Source organism: Perissodus microlepis, chromosome 2 (assembly GCF_051167445.1).
Source record: "Perissodus microlepis isolate ML-2025 ecotype Zambia chromosome 2, ASM5116744v1, whole genome shotgun sequence".
NCBI lineage: Eukaryota > Metazoa > Chordata > Actinopteri > Cichliformes > Cichlidae > Perissodus > Perissodus microlepis.
Window position 1 is genome coordinate 15,709,928 of NC_140462.1, and position 22,169 is coordinate 15,732,096.

At 40.9% G+C, this 22,169-nt stretch overlaps 1 protein-coding gene and 1 long non-coding RNA gene across 3 annotated transcripts; both read left to right on the top strand.

Moving 5' to 3' along the window:
* Positions 1-1,851: 1,851 nt before the first annotated feature.
* On the top strand, positions 1,852-16,868 carry LOC146392577 (uncharacterized). 2 transcript variants are annotated; one of them, XR_014802154.1, is made up of 4 exons: positions 1,852-2,018; positions 3,427-3,614; positions 10,029-10,222; positions 13,084-16,868. It is a non-coding gene; the product is annotated as an uncharacterized LOC146392577 (long non-coding RNA). The 2 variants fall into 2 exon arrangements; XR_014802155.1 differs by lacking the exon at positions 1,852-2,018 and adding an exon at positions 2,105-2,162.
* Positions 16,869-17,669: 801 nt separating this feature from the next.
* sox3 (SRY-box transcription factor 3) lies at positions 17,670-19,593 on the top strand. The gene has a single exon (XM_084950013.1). The coding sequence runs from the start codon at positions 17,904-17,906 to the stop codon at positions 18,804-18,806; it is 903 nt and encodes a 300-aa protein (XP_084806139.1). The 5' UTR covers positions 17,670-17,903; the 3' UTR covers positions 18,807-19,593.
* Positions 19,594-22,169: the final 2,576 nt, after the last annotated feature.

Here is a 22,169-nt window from a genome sequence, read left to right on the forward strand (position 1 = left end):
GTATGCAAGTGGAGAAGTGTTTAGAGTGCACCATCCCAGATGATGCTCTCATAATCTAAAATACTAGGACTACTTCTAAGTCTTGTGGCTACACAATGACATGTTACCACAAAAGACAGAAGTGTCATATCAGTTGTCACAGCCTGATTATGTGGTGAACAACTGGTCAGGGAAAGATTTTACATCTAATCCACATCACCTCGTGTTTAGCAAAATTGAAAGTAACACCTCACGAGACCCAAATAAGGTGTCAACGCAGGCAGCGTTTGGGAAATGAAAGCAGAATATGTTAACAGAACCTGTTTTTCACTGTAATCTACCATCACGTGTCCAGATATGAGGGATAAACAAAATCATATAGCTGGTGAAGCAGTTTTGTGCACACCAGATGCCTATATCAGATTCCTGTATTTAAGAGTAAACCCTTATCAGCCTATTTGGGAAGTCTTTATACTGAATTTCCCTAAAGTTGACCCCCCCCCCCCAAAAAACAAACAAACAAACAAACAAACCTACATGTGTGCCTGCAAACTGTCTTGGTGAGAAGGATACCCTGTCATATTAGCTGGATGTGAAAGATGTAACATTTAATATCATGTTTTTGGAGGTTATAACAAAGAGTATTCAGGGGATTTTTAAACGCATGAGATTTCCATATTTATCCACACCAAAAGTTATAACTGACCCACAGGTACCTTTTAATTACTATAACCTGTACACATTCTACATCACAAAGATCTTCATCTTCTTTATCATACTGATCCAGCACTCGGTGTGTAATAAACATTTAATTCTCATCTTCCTAAAGGTTCAAACGCTTTTGTAGGACGACGTGTCAACTTTGTGCACATTTCAATAGTTTGCCTTGCACTGAACGGCAGATTTCGTTCATTTGGTCGCTCGAAGTAAGCTTACTGGCGCCTCCTCGTGGTCTGATTTAGTCAGGAGGCAGTACTTAAAAGTTCAGGATATAGTGTTGCGTTTGCAGTGAATACACTCGATTTTAAAAAAAAAATGCATTAGAAAATTCTAAAAATTATAAAATGACGTTTAAGTGTAGAAAGAAATATTTTTGTGTCACGATCATGGCGACGCTGTCTTTAAGATAAAAAGAGAAGGAAACCAGAAGAAACGCGGGAGGATGGACAGGACATCCAAACGGTACCATTTCTGAAAAACACCATGTGTGATTGTTAAGCATTTCACACATCTGCGTAAAATTAAACCCGACCCTCAAGGACCAACCCGAAAGGTAGCATGAGCACCCTGCCATCCACTCCAGAGGTAAAAAACAACAGCAACAACAACAACACATTCGTTTTTACATGAATACGTGCAGTAAATATGTTGCAGTTAAGCAAGTCATGAACTTCATGAGCATCCGGGTGGGCTCTGTGTGCAGTTTTCCACTTCTGAAAGAGGTGCCAGTGCAGACTAAGGTTTCTGAATCAAAAGTAAATCTACTAAGAACATACAAAATCTGGGATATCGTAATATTAGCCTACACAAAAAGATTTTTGAAAATTAATATTAATTAATAAATTAATAAATTTATATTTTAAGTAATTAAAAAAAATCAGTATCTATCTATCTATCTATCTATCTATCTATCTATCTATCTATCTATCAGACGTATGTTTTTATTTATTTTTTTAATTACTGCTTTATGTGCATTTTTTTCCTAAATGAGGGATGTTTAATTGAATAAGCTCAAAACTGATATTGATTGATTCACTTCTACGCTCCCGCTAACAGGATATGTTGCCACCTTGACCTACCAGAGAAACCTAGGTAGCGCAATTGATCATGTGCGCATGCTCCGATTAGACGTCGCTTTAAAATCTGAAGAAACTAACCCTTCCTTGGAAAAGCTGTCCTCGCAGCTCTCATTTTAAAATAATATCAGGCTTATTAAATGTTGCTAAAAGCGGCAACTCGGACTAACTCACTTGTCAGGTGCTTTGGTTTGGCCTCTCGAAGTTTAAAAAACAAAAACAAATGACGAATATAAATTAAAGGTAAGTTTACTGTTTTGGAGAAATGTTCAGACGATCAGACAGATCAAGGCCCCACCCCACGCCTGCACGCCAGAATCGCGAGTGTTTCCGCCCATTTTGGAAATTATTTCGCTGGAAAACACACACGGAGCAATAAATGAGCAGGTCTGTCATTGAAAAAGCAGATAAGCAAACGAAAACAGAAGTGACGCTTTAATGAAGCTAACATTTACCGATAATTATAGACCGCTGATATTTGATTAGAAACTTAAGCAACTGCCACATCCGTTTTAGCAAAGCACCAAGATCAAAGCGTACAAAGAATTAATTTACAAATAACGACAAAGTAAAACTGAGTATTTTACTAACATCTGTGTTTTCAAATTGCTTAAAAAATCAGACTAAATGAGACTTTGAACATTAAAAACTTGACGTCTTCGTTTTCATATTAAAAATATGCAAAATATCTGTGCGTTTAGTCCCTTAGATAAAACTCTCCAACTTAAAGTGGGTGATCTGAATACATTTGGGATATTCTCCAATCCTGCTGTTTAATTGATGTCATTATTTGTTGGCTTTCTTTCGATCTGTGTGCTCGTCTCTGTTCTCCAAGTTTGCTTGAATGAGTTTCAGGCCTTTCTTCCCCTTGATCGACCATCATGCAGACACCTCCAGTGAATAAAACACTCAATGTCCCCTGGCAGTGAAGATGTCTGTGCTCAAGGACATTGTGGATAGCGAGTGCATTCACTGATCGATTCAAGACATTTAGAGAAGAGAAACGCAGAGTTTTTTTTTTTTTTTTTTAATTCTTGTAGAAATGTAGAAAAATATCCTGCAGCACCTAGTTAGGTGAATCTTTTAACAGTCATTATTAATAAGTTTGTCCTATAGTATTAACCATAAAATACTCGAGAGAAGCTTTCCATCACCTCAAAGCTACTGCAGCATCAAGCTTATCAACACAAAGGGATCTGGGGTTTTGCATTGCATGGCTGATTCATTCTTACATTTAAATTAGCTACAAAAATAAAAGTAGTGCAACTGCTTTTAATGGACCTGATACCTCTTTCTAAAGGTTAAAACCTCACTTTAAGCGTTGTTTAGGATCTGAGAGGACTGATAGTTTTCCTAGGTGGAAATCTAATGGTTATCTCACAGCTTTGCAATCCGGTATCTAACCGTCTAACAAAGTAAAAGTGGAAAAAATATAGGCAGAAATCATTCCAGTTTAAAAGAAATACAACACAAAAGCAAGTATAGAAAATCTTTTAATTAAGAGGATGTATTCGCTTTAGCAAGATTAAAAAAAGTACATTGTGCATTGATTGAGTGAGATATACCTACGCCTCTGCCTAAAGTGATGCATTTGTTGAGGTTTGAACATTTTTTTCTGTTTTTTTTTTCCTTTTTTTCCCCTCTTGTTTAGCAAATTATAAGGCAGAGACGAGGGATTTCAAGGACGCGTGGACTTCAATTTAATCGGAGAGGCTGCGAGTGGAGTGGAAGAGTGACACACAGAGGAGAGAAGTTCATTATTCTGCTGAAAAGGAAACCAATGGCTTTCATGGTCGCCATGGTAACCGGCCTTTCTTTTGCCGCCAGACCTACGATAAGGTACTTCACAGCATTAAGCACAATTATTGCAAGGTAAAAGGGGAAATATTGCTTTCCAATGCTAATAGATGTTAGATATTGATTGGCATGGAGATTCATACAGAAGAGCGCCCCAGCTGTTTCACCTGCGTGACTCTGTGCAACTTTTGATGAAACGCAGGATGGGCCTTTGTGACTGTGTGGGCTTCAACTCCTCTTGCATCTTCACTTGAGCTGAACACAAGGAGAAAACACTTTAGTTGTGGAAAGTAAAGAGAAGGAAGAAGCTGTAAAATCTTGAGATCCTACAAGAAAAATTGCAAAAGCTGTATAAAATCAAACATTGTTTTCTTTTTGTAGGCAAAATTCTGAATGGCTCATAACGTAAACACAAAACACTCTCTGTTTCCCATCATTTGCATGTCATTCTGTTCTCAGGAGACCCTGCTCCATTTCTTACACAATAACCGACTGGCCTTGGTAGCAGTGAGGTCAGCACCAAGCATCCGTCCAGGCCATGGGGGGTAGATTTTCAGAAGCAACCTGCTTAGTTGGTGAGAGGGTGGAGGATTAGCAGAGAGGAAAACACGGGGAGCTGGCGTGTGTGTATGTTCTTGTGTGTGCGGGGAGGAATAGGGTAGCGGGGGGCAAATTGTTTTAACCCCTATTACAGCAACTGCATGGCGCTTCTCTTATCTAGGCCGCTGCAGCCACTCATTAATATTCTGTACATATGGCAGTGCTTTCTGTATCATTGTCTATTAATGGGAGGGATAATCGCTCATTCAATTATCAGGCAGTCAGCAAAAGACCAACCCTGCCTGCACACCCCTGGTTCACACAGTGGCACAGCCCAAAACAGAGGTGTGCCAGTGAGAAGGTGAGAGCGATAGCAGGGATTACAACATATTAGCTACTTTAATAAATCAGCCAGCAGGAATAATGCGAAGCAAATAGGGATCCGCTGGCGAACAAGGAGGATGCCTGAACTTTGGAGCAACAAAGCAGGAGAGGGTTGTATCTTAACCCTTTTTCCTGTTCAACTTTAAAGCCACACATGGCTCTCTCACTCATCGGTGTCACGGCCATGATCCATGTGATAGTTTCTGAGCGCATTTCATGCTTTTAAACAGAGAAAAACGACTCTCTTGTGGCAGTAACCTGTGGATGGAAAATCCTTTGATAGCTGGGTGATAGAGTCTGGCAGCTCTGCTGAATAAAGCCTGACCTTGATGTCTGCAGGCCAAAGATTTGTGAAGTGATCAAATTTACCGTTCGTCCCTGTTGATCTGTGCTTTGTGGCCCCAGGACCTTGCTCTGACTGTCTGCGTGCTGCTGAGGCCACGGCCCGGATATGAGGGGGTTACTGATAATAGTATGACCCCTGTCTGTCTTGACCCGAGGAGACCTTGTTGAGTCAACAAAAGCACAGGGAGACAGAGAGAGAGAGAGGTGTGGATGGAGAGTTGGAATTAGGTTGTTTAGTTCTCCAGAGTTTCTTCTGGAGCTGGGCCAGGAGATTGGGAGTGCAGAACTGTTCCAGGCGGGGGTGTTTTGTAGGGGGGGGGGGGTGAGAGTGTGAAAAAGATAGGAGGTGAAATGTTAACAAAATCTTATAAAATCCGTAGTTTGATAAATTTTCGCATTTTGAATGAACCGAAGGCGGCTGAGGCTGTGGAGGGCCTTTGTTGGAGGTCCCATTTTCTCTGGCAGAGCGGCACGCTCACAGGGTCAGCGAAGTTATGAAAGTAATTAAAGCTTGGTGATTCACTGCCTGCTGCAGAGAAAAGAAAGCAAGCTGTCATTCTGATTTAGAAAAATAAATTACAATTTTAATAATGGGGGAGGATGGGGGTGCGAGAATGTCTAGAGCCTTGGTGGGTTGGAGGGGAGGCGGTGGGGGTGGCATGCTGGGTGGGAGGAGGGGTCGAGGGGGTTGCTGGCTGCCTACTTATCAATAGTTGCAATTTTTTGAAACCGCATCGGTAGTACATTGCGAGAGCACAAGTGCCCTTAAAAAAAGAAAACCCTGGAACATTAACATACTGATTTCATGCGCATGGCAAAGGGCCTGAGCCAATATCAGAGAGGACTCAGCAGTCCTATTGTCTGCTGGGACTCTGGTCCCCTCTGATATGAAAATTCAATTATTTTATAACTAGATCTGGCGCTGCGTTTTGACAGTCGACGGTAGCGCCTTGCCAGCTGCATCAGTGTGGGGGACCAGAGGCTCCTGATAGCGAGAGGGAGGCCTTTCAGACACTGACATGTTTTGGGGGGACAAGATTGCCTAAATGTGTTGCATTTAAGGACTGAAAGTTAATCTAATGCACCCCCATTATCTCACTCAGGTAATTCCAATACCATCCTCAATCTATGTTTACGCTCCTGCACGCACCCACATACTCGCACATCCATTCATTCTTCAGCACTTTGAATCTGATTCCCGGGCTTTCTGCATCCAAACAGGTAATGTATTTATTTATTTCTCGGCAGTGCTGGAAACTATATGAAATAGAAGTTTTTTTCTATGAGACATCAGCAATTTCTTGGTAATAATTCTGCAGGATGCCCAGAAATTTCTTGACATGGTACTTATTGTTAAGAAGCTTAAACAAATTGTGTATACAACACATAGTTGTACAGTGTGCAAAATTAAATGCTCTGCATTGTAAAATTTAAAGACAAAAAGAAAAATTACCAAATGCCTCTGCGGAGGATTTTATATAAGCTTTTTCTTGTACCTAATATAGAATTTTCTCCATGTTCATTTACACAATTAGATGCACTAAAACTTTTGAGGTGGTATAAAAGCTGTGGCCTATTTTCTGAGTTTACGGGACCGATCCTTTCATTACCTCTGTGGCTCATTGTGAGTGTTCTGAGGGGGGTCTGTTAAGATTAGGGAACAGGAAGCAGCCCCCCAGTATGGCCCTCTCTATTTAGACCCCACTGTGTTGTGCTTATTAACCCAGCCTGGGAGAAGACGTACCTGCCTCCCCTCATTAGGCCGTGGTGGAGTACGCGTTGAGCCCGCAGAAGAATGGAGCATTAATTAGTATTCTCTGCAGGGGGAACTGCCATTAGCACTTAATTAGCGATAAGTGTACCATTCAGCGGTGCAGCCAGTTAGTGTCTAACATAATATGTTCTGTGTCTTTTCCCTGCGTGTCGTGGTAAAATAGTGATGAAAGGCCTTGGTTTTGTTGGGTTTTTTTCTGTGAGTTCTGCCATCATATACGAAACATGCTAGATTTGTGTTTTTGTTTTACTTTTTTTTTTTTTTTACCGCTCATCAGACTTGTTGCCACAGCTTGTTGTCCTTATGGTTTATTTCTTTTGAATTTTTGCTTGAATGCATATAGAAAAGACTGGGAGAAGCTGGCCTTGTAAGTTCTGTCTGTACAGCCTGCTTCTGTAGCCCAAACTCAGTGTACGGCTCTCCTGCAGCTGTTGACCTCCGTGAGGGCAAACTCTGTTTTCTCATCTGCCCGCAGGGCTCGGCCCGGGGTGGTAAAGTGGGTGATTAGGGGATTGAGATCAAATTTTCCGTTGGCCTCAGTGATGTTCCTTTGATCTGCTGAGTAGGCATTCTTCACTCGCTCTATTTTTCCCCCTCTGTGCTCTCTGTCCAGCACTGTCACCGCAGAGGAGGACAAGGAAAGCTGTTAACCCACCTCAGTCCACTCCTCGGCCTCACCGGTTCTCATTCTCCCCCTGCTTTCACCCTTGCTCCTTCCCCACCCCTCAAGAAGCTTTTGGAGGCCCAGGCTGGTAGCTGTGGTACCTTTCACTTCCCGCAATCTGAGAGGCGGAGAGCAGTCATTTGCCAATTTGGCCTGAATGGGGCGGATAGTGGATTGAATGTCGTTTTCCCACCAGACTGCGCCATCCAGATCAGCAGGGGAGGGAGGGGGGCACAGGGAGCGGGGTGTAATGTTAGAGTAAAATTAGAGCTTTGATGGCAGCTAATAGTGTGTGATGGGTGGCACTGATGTGGATTTCCAGTAAAGACGCCACAGGTTCTCGTCTCTCTCGCTCTCTCTTTCCCTCACTGCGTCTCTCTGTCCTACACACCTGTGAGATTACGTGGGCCCTGCTTTCTTAAGAGCTGTGATTTCTCCTTGATGTAATGTAATTATACTTCTACAACTCAAAGCCTGCCTATGTCAAAGGCCACGGCAGGTCTTGTTTCCTTGTTCACACACACATAAAAACACACACACACACGTGCACCACCTCCTTTTTTTTTGAATGAGGAAGGACGGCACAATACAAAACTTACAGCGCTTCCTCTGAAATTCCAGGGCCTGATCGGATGGGAGCAAGTGCAGAATATGTTAGGAGTGTTCTTGATTTTTGCATTAGTTCACACTACTGAATATATTTCTCAATTGTCCCGCATGTTCTGCTCCAGGCTCTGCAAGCCGCCTTTGGAAGGTCAAATATTTGGCAAAGTTTCTTTTCACAGCAAGTTTATAAGTTTTCTAAAATTGAAGAGAACTGATTTTCAGAGCAAAATTTTTTGACAGATGCTATTATAATGAAACTGAGAACGGAGGTGTTATTAATTTCACCTATAGGTAGTATGTGGGAGAGTGGGGCAGTGGTTAGCACTGACACATAAAAGCAAGAAGATCTTGGGTAAAACCCCGGCCGGGGCCTTTATTCTCCTGGTGTGAACATAGGTTTCCTGCAGATACTCCAGCTTCCTGCCACAGTCCAAACACATGCATTTTAGGTTAATAGGTGATTCTAAACTGGCCATGGATGTGAGGTAGATGAAATGCTGGAAGTGTATAGAATGTGAGGTTGAAATGTGCTAAAAGCGCTTTGAGGGGTCACTAAGACCAAGAAATGAAATGCATTACTTATAAAACGATTTATCTGCTTAGAAAGAAGTCTGTTGTGCACACACCAGTCTGTAGTGATTAACAGTTTTAGCAACATGACACATTACAGCTGAGTTTAGATGAACAAGCATGGGCCATTAATCTTTATCTTTTTCAAGTTTACGATGAAAATTATGAAACTGATGGAAAAATGATTGATTTTCAGTATTATTGTTATTTTTTTAGTAGTAGTATTACTACTATTATTACCATTATTATTAGTAGTATGATTATTAATAGTCCGTTGTACTACCTATGCTGACCAAACATGAGTTTGTTTATAAATCAAAGATTTGAATTCAGGATTAATAATTCGAGTTTTTACAGGAGCAATTTTTTGCTTAACCTGGATTTTTATTTAAAACTGCCCACACAAACTGGAAGACAGCCATACAGACCATAGAATATTTTCGTTGTTAGGTTTATGTCAGTATCAGCAGCTCATTTCTTTGTTTACTGTCAGAATATGAATTAATTTACCACATTTTTAAGTTACACTAACACAAAGTTTACAGTATTGCAGTCATTTATTGAACTGATTAGAATTGTCCCAGCATGCATTGCAGCTGCTTTTTTGTGGTGGGGTTGGGGGAGAGCTAATAGTGTGTCACTCACCTTTCCCATCCCATCCCATAACACAAGGATGCACGAAACACAACACTGAGACCTGCCTCAGGGCTACCAGGCACGCACACACCTGTACCTACACATTACATTAGATGTATTGATAGCTTGTGAGGCACGAGCAGCACTGTGATGCTTTAACATGTGGAAGGTTAAAGGCTTCTTAAATGTCCATATCAATCTGCATGCTTGTCAGCTTGACAATAGTGGAAACAGAACACCATTAGGAACACCGGGCAGTATCATTCTCATGTGTGCAACATTAGAGAAATGGATCACTCTCTCTGAAAGGCATTCATCTGGATATTTGCCAAGCCAGCGCATGGAAGATGAATTATAGTGGCCATGGCAAAAATATTGAACGTGAGGTATGACGTATGTTCGGGCTTTTCAACAACTAACTGGGCTGCTTCATTGTTTGGTTCAAAAGTGAGAAATATAATATCCCGTTCTTAAATCGGATCCGATTGCATACCTTTTATTGTTCTGCTCTTTCTGGGTATATATGCTCGTGACTGTGCAGGGTGATTGTCCTCTTCCTGCTGTACTCTGCTCTCCTGGGATGGGAGATGTTTTGTTTTTTGAGCTCTTTCACACCAGCTCTCCCTCTTTTTTTCTTTTTTTTTAACACAATAGCGCTCTCTCCTCTCGCCCAGCGTGGCAACCCTTTCAAATCGGGAAGCTCCAGGTCAGTTTCCCTTGCCAAGTTTTGCAGCCTGCCATGTTGTCTATTCTGCTCAGCTATTTAAAAAATGTTGAATATCAACAATGGCTTTCACTGGTGCATTGTCAACTTTTGTATGAAGCAATCTTGGCTGAATGAGATGGGTCCCAGAGCAGGGAGAGCTCAGCTGCAGTGTGCACTGCCATACCGGTGACTGCCCAGCGCTCTCACACTTTTTATTTCTCTACTGCACAGAGGGCTGCCTTGCTGGAGGTACTCCTGTTTAAATGGCTGTTGATGGAGTCTGGGCTGAGGCTGTAGGCTGCTGATGTCCCTGCCATCTTAGAGTCCATGGTTCTGCTCCCGGGCCTGCTGGCAGTCAGCTGTTGAAGGTGTGTCTAACAGAGGGATCGGGAAGCAGCAGCAGCCTTGGAAGCAGTGAGAGGTTGGTGAGTGTCCTCAATTTTCTGGCCAGAGTGGGAGGAGGTTAGTAGTAAAGAGAGAGAGAGAGAAAAAAGGGAGGGGGCATTTGGGATGATGGTTAGGAAGCTCTGTGTGCGGTGTGTTCACATATGCTATATTTGTTATGACATAGTCTAATTTGAGTCGAGGAAGCTTAGCTTTGCCGTCTTGTCACCTGTTGGTTTTATTCTAATCAGATACAGCAGCATTTTAGATTTCAGGAAAAAGCAGAGTGGTCAAATCCTGCAGAATCGACCTAAAAGTTACAACACGTGAAATAAAAAGAATCTTCGTTATGATTAAAAAATATATATAGGAAAAGCATAAAATAATCACTGTGGTGCAAGCTACATTTCTTTTATTCAAAAAATGCTATATAGTAAATTATTTTGATTGTTATGGTTTGTCCTCTCTGACACGCACACTGGATGCATCAGTGACTTTATGCTGAGCTCTGTATACATCTATGTTTGTGAAGAGAAGGATGAAAGCAAGAATGAGAGGTTGCTTCCAGATAATAGTAGCTTAGGCTCTTTGTCCTGCTGTCAGGCGGGAGAGGAGCGAGGCTGCAAATCTCTCCAATACAGCGGCAACATCTTGTATGTTCCATTGACATATCAGTCTATGGGGCAATGAGCCGTCACCCCTGCACACTTCTGCACACTTCTGGTCTGGATGTGTGTTTGTGGATGGGTTTGTACAAAATAGTTGGCACAAAAGGGTAACTCTTTGCTATATTAGGGACAAGCGAAGTCGATACAGGTGGAATAGAGCGTTATTAGGTCACCGTAATAGCTTGCGCCACTCAGAACAAAGGCAGAAGTATTTAGTTTCGACTTTTGTAATAACACTTAAGCAGGATTTTTTCTTATTTCTACGCTTACGGTTTTTATTTATTTAGTTTTTTTCTATATAACAACACAAATCACAATACAGCAACTTCTACTTTAAATCATTACTAAAATTAAAAATGTGCTTTTTAAAATGACATGAGCTCTAGCATCATTCTGATTTTTTTAATAATAAAAATTTAACATTTTTTAAATTAAATTCACCTTTTTATATTATTTATTTGAAGTAATAGTTATGTAATGCTTTGGAAAAATAATTTATTCAAATATGATTGGAGACTTACAGAGATTTAATCACACACACATATATATATATATAAAGTCTAAAAATTAAATTCCTAGTAAACAGGCGGAAACCTTAATGCTTGAGTACCTGTGTTGTCCTCTGTCTCACCTCTCCGAGCTCCAACCCACGGCAAGGTGACCAAATTCATCTCAGGCCAGCCCATCCATTATCTTGTCAACACAGCCAGCTTCCCACCTTAGTTTGCTCTTCTCCCAGAAGACGTACTCTAATGAAATACGCAATAATCACCGTACTTATCTCGTCATGCTCAAGGTAATTAATATATTTAGAGGGCGATGGCTAACTCTTAATTAAATTATGCCTCCTTTAATGAGACCTTGACTGCTGCTAAATTTATGACCACTATCTGCTTTATCAAGTGCTTGGCATGCAACAAAGATTTGTCATTTTCTCCCAAATCACAGCCAGATTACACATTATGGTACTCATGATTTATATATCAATTAATGCTTGTTTGTTTCTTTATTTAAGATTTAATAAATTACCTCTTATAATTACCTCACCTAGATTTTGGCTCTTAAATGCCACAATTTCTGCAATTAATGCTCAGTGCAGTATCGCTGTTACATATTCATTTTGGAGGAGGACACAGATAACAACTTGGCGGCATTAATCACATTACAAAATTGGGTGTATTTAATTAATTAAAGTTACGCTGCAAATTAATTGTGCATTCTCACAATATTATCTTAAACTAATGAAGGCTTAACAAAGAGACTGTTGCCTTAAAAAAAAAAAGAGGCTAGATTAGTTGGGATCTCAATTATGGCTAAAACAAAAGAGGGCTGCTTGCTTGGGCATGGCGCAAAGCAAAAAGTGACGATTCAGCACTTTCTTCCAAACAAAAAACGGAGGAAGTTTCCATTGTTTTGGGGAAAACTGAACATGGCAATGATTCAACAGATACATGGAAAATAATGAGTGCTGTAATTAGCTAGTCAGGCATTAACATTACTTAAAATGATCATCATATAGGAGTGCTTGATAATGCCATTCACGTGCAGGCGTTTTTAAAATCAGGCAACAGCTTGCTGTCAGAGTACTATAACTTTGCTGCAGGGGAAAAAAATATATCTGGAGACTTAAATTACACTCTTCTCTTTTGTTGCACACCATTTATTGTGCATGAGTGCATCTCGTAATTCTTAAAAAAAAAAAAAAAAAGCAAATGAGATGTAAGGTTTGTATGTTCACTATAAATGGAAACTGCACTGGGCTTCAGTTGAGGCAGTTTCAGACTTTGCACTCGATGGCTTAATGCCGACCTCACCCACAGGCTTAGAAACAAAACCACATTTATTGAAATTTTCTGCTTAATTTGAACTGAATTGAAATTAGCTTTCAATGGATAGGAGCTTATAATTCACAGTAATTTAGTATTTTATTTTTCATTTAACGCGTCATATACCAAATCCCTTAATACGAAGTAAACGTACAGAGTCTTTGTCTAAGAAATGACATCAAGGAGCTAGTAATCATTGTATATTCATTTAAAAATGCTTCCACCAATGTCCTCTCCTGCGATATAATTTCATTTGCTTTAGCTTCATTAGTCAATAACCAGTGAAAAAACGGCTTGCGTCAATTATGGCAACTGCAGGGGTCAGTGAGTTTTTAACTGCACGTAATTATATGGAGTGGTCTTGTAACAGTGATTAACCCTCGATGTGTGCGATCAAATGTGTTTCAGATGTGCATCCCTAAATGATAAGCAGCTACAAGCCTAGGAGTGTGAGGCGATGAGGTGAAAAACTATTCCCTGGGCTAAGTGAGATGGAGCAGAGTGTTGGGTGGTCACGCCTTGTCTGCTCATGACAGTGGCGGGTTAAAGAGATTACACTGGGTCTGTGTCAGCAGCCTTGGCCTTGCTCACATAAGAACATAATGAGGAAGGACATGCTTGGCCTGCCGGGGAGAAAAAGAGGCTCAAATTTGAAGCAGTCTTCACAGGCAGCGGCAGGAGGCAAGCAGCTTTTTGCATGTTGTTTTACAAGCAGAGGTCAATAAGTAGGAAGTATGCATTCCACAGAAATGAACAAGGTGACTGTTGAGTGCAGGGAGAACACTTCTGGGCTTCTCTCTCCCCAACCAGCACAAAGAATGAAAACACAAATTACTCTGCTACACTGGAGGGAAGAATGCCGTATTCTCCATTAGCCTGGAGTCCTCCTGATGACGGACTTGCAACACTCCACTAAAGCTTTCCTGAAAATCGATGCATCTGTCCTCTAAGTGTGTGTTTTGCTTCTTTTGAAGGCGTGAGCGTCCATCTGTTCCCTTAATAACTGAACTTGGAGACTTTCACAGCCTCAGAAGGTCTTGAGTCGGAAACGATTGTCAGAGTAGCGTCCGGAAATTTTGAACGTTTAACAATCTACCTGTACTCGAAGCTTTCCCAATCTCCCTCGTGAGAACTAAAATGCTTCATATGGCATATTTATGAGGAAACAGTCCAGGACAGAGCAGTGATGAAAACATAGACCTGACTTCTATTTATTTTCTGCCCTGATCCGTGATTTCTCTGTCTTCTGTTTCTGCCAGCAGGCGGTGAACACCGGCTTACAGCAATTTTAAACAAATGTGCTTATTCAAGTCAAGGTCTCTTGCTCATCCTTACTGTGGAGGAAATTTGCAAAGATTTTTAAATATATATAAAATATATTTAATTTGTTCCAAATGAAAACTTCATTAAATTAAAAAAAATCTTGAGCTCTTTTGTATTAATTTGTTGTTTGCCTCTTAAAGTTTTCTGACAAACAAGACTGTAAGAGTGCAGTCCTCTGCTTCGATAACATCTCAAAGCAAACCAAAGACTCACATTAGGGAAAGCTCCACTTCCTAATAGATCAAGCAGGCAGAGCTATTAAGAACTAATTTATAAATACCTGTTGCTAGAGGGGATCATAGCTGATATCTATTTCCCCCCCTCTCTCTCCAAAGCAGTGCAGGGAATAAAAATGCACAATCCTTATAGAGTTAGGATTTTTAAAGATTTTTAAGACTTAATTGCGATTTTTTTTTAAAAATAAAGACAAATGCACACTTTTTTTTCCCAAATTGTGTCAACCCATGTCATCAGTTAAGGGAGTAAAAATGTTCCACCGGCCATGATTCTGCATTACGCACAGACGTTAAACATTTTAAGCAGTTTACTGATATACGGGTCAAATACGTCAAATTACCATTAGGGATACTAGCCCAGCTTTGTGTAATAAAGAGGTGATAATAGCGACACTTTTATTCCTTTAAATGACCCGTGAATATTATTTTACCTGTGTTGAACTGGGAGGACGCAACCATTCACGCCGCACAATAGGAACAGCAGACCGTGCGTAAATTGCATCTTCATTTGCATTCCCAGTCCAAAAAAAAAAAAATCATGCAAATCTTAATGAGACAGTTTCTATTGTGGCTGTAATTGAAAAGCCATTCTTTGTTAATTACTGTTTCTCAAAGGCCTTGTCCGCAGTCACTGAGCTGAAACAAAAAGAAAGTTATTGATTCTGGAGGTCGTGGGGTCTAAAATGGACACGTAAAAATGTTTATTGTGGATCTGAGGTGCGACTTTTGATAATGAAAAACAATCTGCTTTGTTTGAGAACTGTAAAAAAAAAATGAAATGAAAACAACGAACTGTAAGCTCTTTCTGCAACAATAAAAGCACGATTCAAAACAATAAATTTCATCTGTTATCAGGTGTTGAAAGCTGAATGCATGCAGCGCCTGCGCCTTGTCGTGTATTATTAAAGTTGCTGTCTGACCACAAAGCTCTAATGCGTTCGGAGCACTATATTTTAAAGCAGGCATTTATGTGTCGTGTCAGTCTGTCATCCTGGATAAACTTTAATTCCCCTCCAGCCCTGAACTAATAAATCCTTTGTTTGCTTTTATTTGTTGGCCTAAAGGCCGACAATCTGCACAAGACCTTTATTTCTGTAGCTCCTACCGCAAGAACAGAAATGTAAGAATTAAACACACATTTTTGCGTTTAATAAACACATAACCTGTGTGTTCTGACGAAAAATACAAAACGACTAATTTCTGCGCTGAAATCTGGGTTTTTGAGAGGAACTTTCGCTCTTAGGCTGACGCGCTATTCATTCATTTATTTTTTTTTTACGTTAAATTATACCCGATTGAGGTGATTGCAAGCTCGTTACATCCTCCCATCAGGACATCCACATATTTCCCAACATTCAACAGTGGGATCCTGCAGCCGTGCGCCCTGAGAGCCCCTCAGGGCCGTCAGGCTTGTTGAGTCTGAATCAGAGCAGACTGTGCTGGTGGTCCTCGGTTCCTTAATTAGGAAATTAGCCGCACAGAGGCCCTCATTATCAAACTCCGGGTTACTCTTTGCGTGTTTTTTCTCCTCTCTCCCTCTCTCTGCCACCGGTCAATTTCCATAAGCAGATTACAAGCGGATCAGTACTGAGATTCGCCCCGATAAACAAATAACCGGTCCCGGAGAATTAGACGAGTACTAATTGAACGTTAGTTTTATTGCTCCCGCTCTGTTTGTCACGCCCCATTGAACGTGGAAATTAAATTCATGAAGTGATGTCTCTTTTCAGCTGATTTACTATTACGGTCTTGGGTCTATGGGCTACAGTCCCCTCCTTTTAAGATAACATATATATTATGTAATGTGTGTGTCTAAACCTTTAATTTAATTTTTTATATATATATATCTGTCGTGAGAGTAAATTTTTTTTCAAAGTGTTTTAAATATGGTCTTTGAGGGTTTTTTTTTAAAGTAAAGTGGAAAATAAAACAGTTGGAGAATGTTATCGGTAGCTCGTTAGAAACCTATAAATCAGAAAGAGCCTGGCTTTTCAGTCTGAATATTTGGTCTCACCGATGGTGACAAATGATGAAATGCTTGAATGCCTGCACTCCCATCGCATCATGTACATGGTGGGCCTTGAGCAGCTGCCCTTTAAGTTTCAAAGCTGTGAGGTGTGAAACCCTCTAATATGCGCATAGCAGAGCGGCGCCTGAAGAGCCCTGTCGATACTCAGGTGTTAACAGGCGTTTTCGATGGGCGATTTGCTCCCAATCATTAGCAGGTGTGAGTTTTGCCCAGTTGAGTGATTGGTATCAATGGCCAAAGTCGTTTGTAAGGAGACACTCCCTGAAAATCATTTTAAAAACCATTAACGTCGATGAGAGAAAACGAGTCACCCAACAGCTGGCGACGATTTTCAGGGCCGCCAGTCGGTTTACGTGAGGGACACTCAAACTAAACTTTTCCTCAGGGACCGAGGAGATAGCCTGTCCCCTCCACAAGAGGTCGTTGATGTATTAAAATTCCCCAGTGCTGGGATCCTAACGCACAACATTTCGATGAATTTCATTTGGAACATTTGGAAGTACGAAATCCCTCTATCATCACATAAAACAGAATAAATATACTTGTTTTTGGTGCTTTATTTTATTTTCAAAATGTATATTTTTATTATATTTATAAAACCTAAAAAATGTCCTCATCAACCTCATTCTGTATCAAAAACTCATTGCATGGATTTCATTTTCACAGTGACTACAGGATCATTTAATCATTCAACACCTCTGGGAAATTTTTAAAAAACTTTAAGAAAAACCACGTAAGAATAACATTCAGGTTCATCAGTTGAGCACGACACCATCGAAACCCCAAACTAATGTCAGGAGGCAATTTTTCCAGAAGATTTGCAATACATTTGACTAAGTGGCAGAAAGAAAATTTTTTTCCTTTCATGTAACATATTTTATTTCAATATCCCGCTTTTTTAAAATGACTTGGACTTATTAAATCCATGTGGATTGGGGTCCGCCTCTTCAGCAAATTAAATGACACCGATCCCAAACCTTTTGTTTGGTCATATGGTTTCATATTTTAAGAATTTATAGTTGTATGGGTACTTTACAGCCTCCATGGTATTACAATCCTTAAAAACACCTCATAAGCACTAAATTTGAAAACTAAAATAATTTGTCACTAGAAGAAATGTGATGCGTTCACAGACAAAAAGGAAAGAAATAAATCGGGTTCATTTCTTTTATATACTCGTTGATTTAGTCTTGCAAAATTTTGTAAACCCAGAACATTTGGAGTTGCGCTGCTGTTTTAAAACTTTACCTCTCCCTCCTCTTCTGACCAAAACACAGGAGTGTGTGCTCTGGTTGGTTACGCGCTGGATATGGGAGCCGCGCGCTGATTGGTTACCTGGTCCTCATTGTCATGCTGTCAATCCACATCACATGGTCCGGCCCCTAGGCCTATTAACAGATGAGCTTGGCGAACAAGTTTACAGACTTCTGTTTCAGAGCCGTGAAGGAAGGAGCAGTTTGAGCGGAGAGAACCTAGAAGCACCTGCAGGCACATTTGCCTCATAAGGCAGAACTTTTTTTCAAAAAAAGAAAAGAAAAACATCGTCTTATGAGATCGGTCAGTACATCTACCTCTTTGACTTTTGGCGTTATTTTGTGAACTTTTCATGTGCCTGTGAGTGAACACTAAAAGCCGCCTGAATGTATAACATGATGGAAACCGAGCTCAAGACCCCGCTGCCGCAGTCCAACTCGGGCTCGGCGCCGGGCGCAAAGAACAACAGTGCCAGCGACCAGGAGCGGGTAAAGCGGCCGATGAACGCCTTCATGGTCTGGTCTCGGGGTCAGCGGAGAAAGATGGCTCAAGAAAACCCTAAAATGCACAACTCTGAAATCAGCAAGCGCCTCGGTGCTGACTGGAAACTTCTGACCGACAGTGAAAAGAGGCCATTCATCGACGAGGCCAAGCGTTTACGGGCTATGCACATGAAGGAGCACCCGGATTATAAATACCGTCCCCGCAGGAAGACCAAGACCTTGCTCAAGAAAGACAAGTATTCTTTGCCCGGGGGACTGTTGGCGCCAGGAACCAACCCCGTCAACAACGCTGTGTCAGTGGGGCAGCGAATGGACGGATACGCGCACATGAACGGGTGGACAAACAGTGCGTACTCCCTCATGCCGGACCAGCTGCCCTACCCTCAGCATCACAGCATGAACAGCCCACAGATTCAGCAGATGCACCGGTACGAGATGGCAGGCCTGCAGTACCCGATGATGTCTTCGGCGCAGACCTACATGAACGCAGCTTCCACATACAGCATGTCTCCAGCGTACACGCAGCAGACCACCAGCGCCATGGGACTGAGCTCCATGGCGTCAGTGTGCAAGACCGAGCCGAGCTCACCACCGCCGGCCATCACGTCGCACTCTCAGAGGGCGTGTTTGGGGGACCTGAGGGATATGATAAGCATGTACCTGCCTCCCGGCGGGGATAGCGCAGAGCATTCATCCCTGCAGAGCAGCCGGTTACACAGCGTCCATCCGCACTATCAGACCGCGGGGACTGGCGTTAATGGAACGCTACCTCTCACCCACATCTGAGAGTAGCACGCAAAAAAACCCCACACACAGACTTTAAAAACTTTTTTCAAAAAGTTACGGATACTTGAACTTGCTAAAGAGACAACGTTCAGCAGTTTTGTTTTAAAAAAAAAAAGAAAAAAAAAAGAGAGAAACACGCTTTTATCTTCTGACTTGTCCATTTTAAAAGACTTTTAAATGGATCGAAACTGAACGTTGAGCCCGCCAGAGTAAATTGCGCTGCAAAGAGGCTTTTTATCGCGAGTACGAGCAATTAACTTATGTAGAAGAATTGGACTTCTATATTTTAAATGATGCCATATTTTCTCTCTATGAAAAGGCATGTGGCCTCGTGAAGGGGCTGGTGTATTTCAGAAAAGCTGGATGGAAAGTTGTTTCATAAATGTTTACACTTAATTTGTAGACTGTCAGTTGTCTCGACTGTGTCCAAATTTTGTAGTCTTCTTTTTTTTTTTTTTCTTCTTTTCTTCCCTTCCTCCCAGTGAACTAGGTTAAAGGAAATGTAAAGACAGTGCGGGTCGCAAACGCAAGTTTTATTTATAGTAAGATTTTTTTTTTTTTTCACTTTTGTTTTTTGTTTTGTTTTTTAGCTTGTGAACCCGAAGTTTTGTCACGTAAACTGTTCAATTGTTTTATTTTTTGTAAAATATTCTGTTCTGTGATGGTTTTTGACAGTGTCATGTTTGCTCATTACCCTGAACGAAAAGGTTTATTTAAACTGACGTTTCTACATATTTTAAGACCATCCTCTATTCTTAAATGCTGAATAAATTTCTACGAAACGTTACTTGTGACTCCCGTCTCGTGTGTATGTGTCTGTGTGTGTAATGTGAATGACGAGAATGTGATATAAAGGTGATTTAATAAAAAAAAAAAAAAAAAATTATAGGCCCTTAAAACAGACTGAAAGTCTTCTTTTGACAAAACCGTCTGAAGACCAAACAATTGGCATTTACATTTGTGTTCAGATGTGTTCAGAAAAATGTTTTTGAAAATGTCAAATCAGTTGGTTATTCAAGCACTTCCGATTTTCTTACACAGAAGCACAAGCAGGAGAGGAAAAATGTTTCTCATTGTTTTAGAAAGTATAAACATAAATTTCATTCCTGGTCTAATTTTGAACATCGGCTTAATAAGGAGTGTCATAATTCTTCATTAGATAACAGGCTATCTGTTAAAATAAATATATATGAAATGAATGTGTGCTCTTGTTGAAAAGATGTATATTCCCTTAACTTCACTCAGTTTTCATAGGTCAGATGGGTTGAAAACAAACCATGTAAAAGTACTTGATTGCTTAGGTTGTTTTTTTTTTTTTGTCTCATTTGAATAGGTCTTTAATATACAAGAATTACCTTTTGTATTTTTTTTTTTTTAACTTGAAAAAAAACTTGAATTAGACTGGCAGATCCTTATATAAGCATATTCAGATTGTATTTAAACTGGTAACATTTTACTAAATAAGACTATACCATATACTATCAGAATATTATCTGAAATGTGATATGAAAAAGTTTACTTTAATGCGTCAGCACTCATCAACGATACTTGGTACATCACTGATGTACCAAGTATCGTTGATTCACGACTTTGTTTGGCAGAAAATGTTGTATCACTTAACAATCAGTCATACAAAATGTGATCTTATTATTTTAAGCGGTACATTTAACAACGAGATCTTTTATTTGATTTATATGTGAAGAGATTTAGTTCTCGTGTACCTTTTGAAACGTTTTTAAATTCTACTCTTTGTCAGTCTGTGCCTTGGTTCTGTTAAACTCTTGTCATGACTCTGAAAACTCTCTATGCTCTGATTTATTTTTCAATAAATTCTCAATTTATAAACGTGCCACATTTATAAAAATTAATCTCCTTTAATGCACATACTGTTCCTGACGCTAAGGTGTTTTGAAGAATGGACTGGCCTGCTGTTGCAGTGTACCTTAGGATAAATAAGCCCTGGCCCACCAAGAGGGCCTAAGCGGTGGCGGTCCCGCTGGCCTTCCCACACTCCCCTTTAGGACTTGATCCACTGCTCAGCACAGCAGCCTAGATTAGCCCCACGCACCTTTGTGGAGGGAAAGATTATCCAGACCTCCCTGCATTCACTGACAGGTTTTAAGTCACTCTAGCGTGCCAGCAGCCACCCGTCACCTAATCACACTCTCCTACTCATTTTTTTGTAATTAAGCAGCTTTTCTCTTCCTGGTGCTCAGTGTTAGAGGAGTTTGTCGTAGTCTCGTCAGAGCAATATTTATTTATTTTGATTTATCAAATTCAGTAATATTGGATGACTTTCACCAATGCGACTCTCTGGATAAATGCACCAACACGTGGGCTTAGGCTTAACAACTAAAGGGAAAGTATAAATATGTTGGAAGTGAAAGATTTTCTTATAACTCCAGTTTGACTCGGTTCTTTCTATAATCACCTGGATTGCCACAGAAATGTAACGTCTAATGATGATTTAGGACTTTACTGCTGTGGTTAGTGGAAGGTGTGCGCATATCTATTGACTGCGTTTGAATATTCTGGCAGTTGGGCCATCTGAGTTGGGCTCCCCACCACACCACCCCCACACCCCCTCGCTGTCCCCCTGCTGAGTGCCCAAAGGGCCTCTCTCTCTCTCTCCTGTCATGTGGAGCTCTGTGCCCACTCAGCAAGTGCAGGCATATCCCACTTCCATCTGCCTATGACCTCACAGCCCCAGTTTGTTTAACCCCCTCTCCAAAAACTAACCTAATTATAGCCCTGTAAAACATGGCTTCAGCAGATTCCCAGTGGATTCTGCCACTCTGCGTCTGTGCACACCTATCAGTCTGCCAACACAGACTCTTGACTTGACAGCAGCAGCTCCATGAGCCATGTTTCTGTCAGTCCTGTTTTTCTTAGGTCTCTCCCCATATTATGTCAGAACATGCCCTGTCTGTTGCACATTTTATGAAAGTATATAGGTAAAATAGATGGCAAACCAATAGGAGTGTGCTTTACCTGTCCTTTTTACGTCAATGTGATGAGTGGAAAATCTGTTTGTGACATCACGTTTCCTGCTTGACTGGCTGGGCAGCTTCCAACAAGAACACACCTTCTGAGCACGCTCTCAAATCTTTATATAATCTCAGACTCAAATCTGAAGCCTCCTCTAATACACAGATCAGACATCAGCTAAGAATGCAGTCTGAATGTAATGGATGAATGGGTGAGTGCTATCCCTATGCCGTGCATTCATCGATGTGTGAACGCCTATGACAGATTCAGACTGTACCCATTTACTGTGTCTAGTAAATCCAGGAGACCCCTTTGATCTGACCCTGGAGAGGCCTATAGGGTGGCCTGTCCAGTTTGGGGAGGCCTGTCCGGAGT

Excerpts from the sequence above, each read along its gene's own strand:
- sox3 (XM_084950013.1), top strand. The coding sequence starts at position 17,904 with ATGTATAACATGATGGAAACCGAGCTCAAGACCCCGCTGCCGCAGTCC.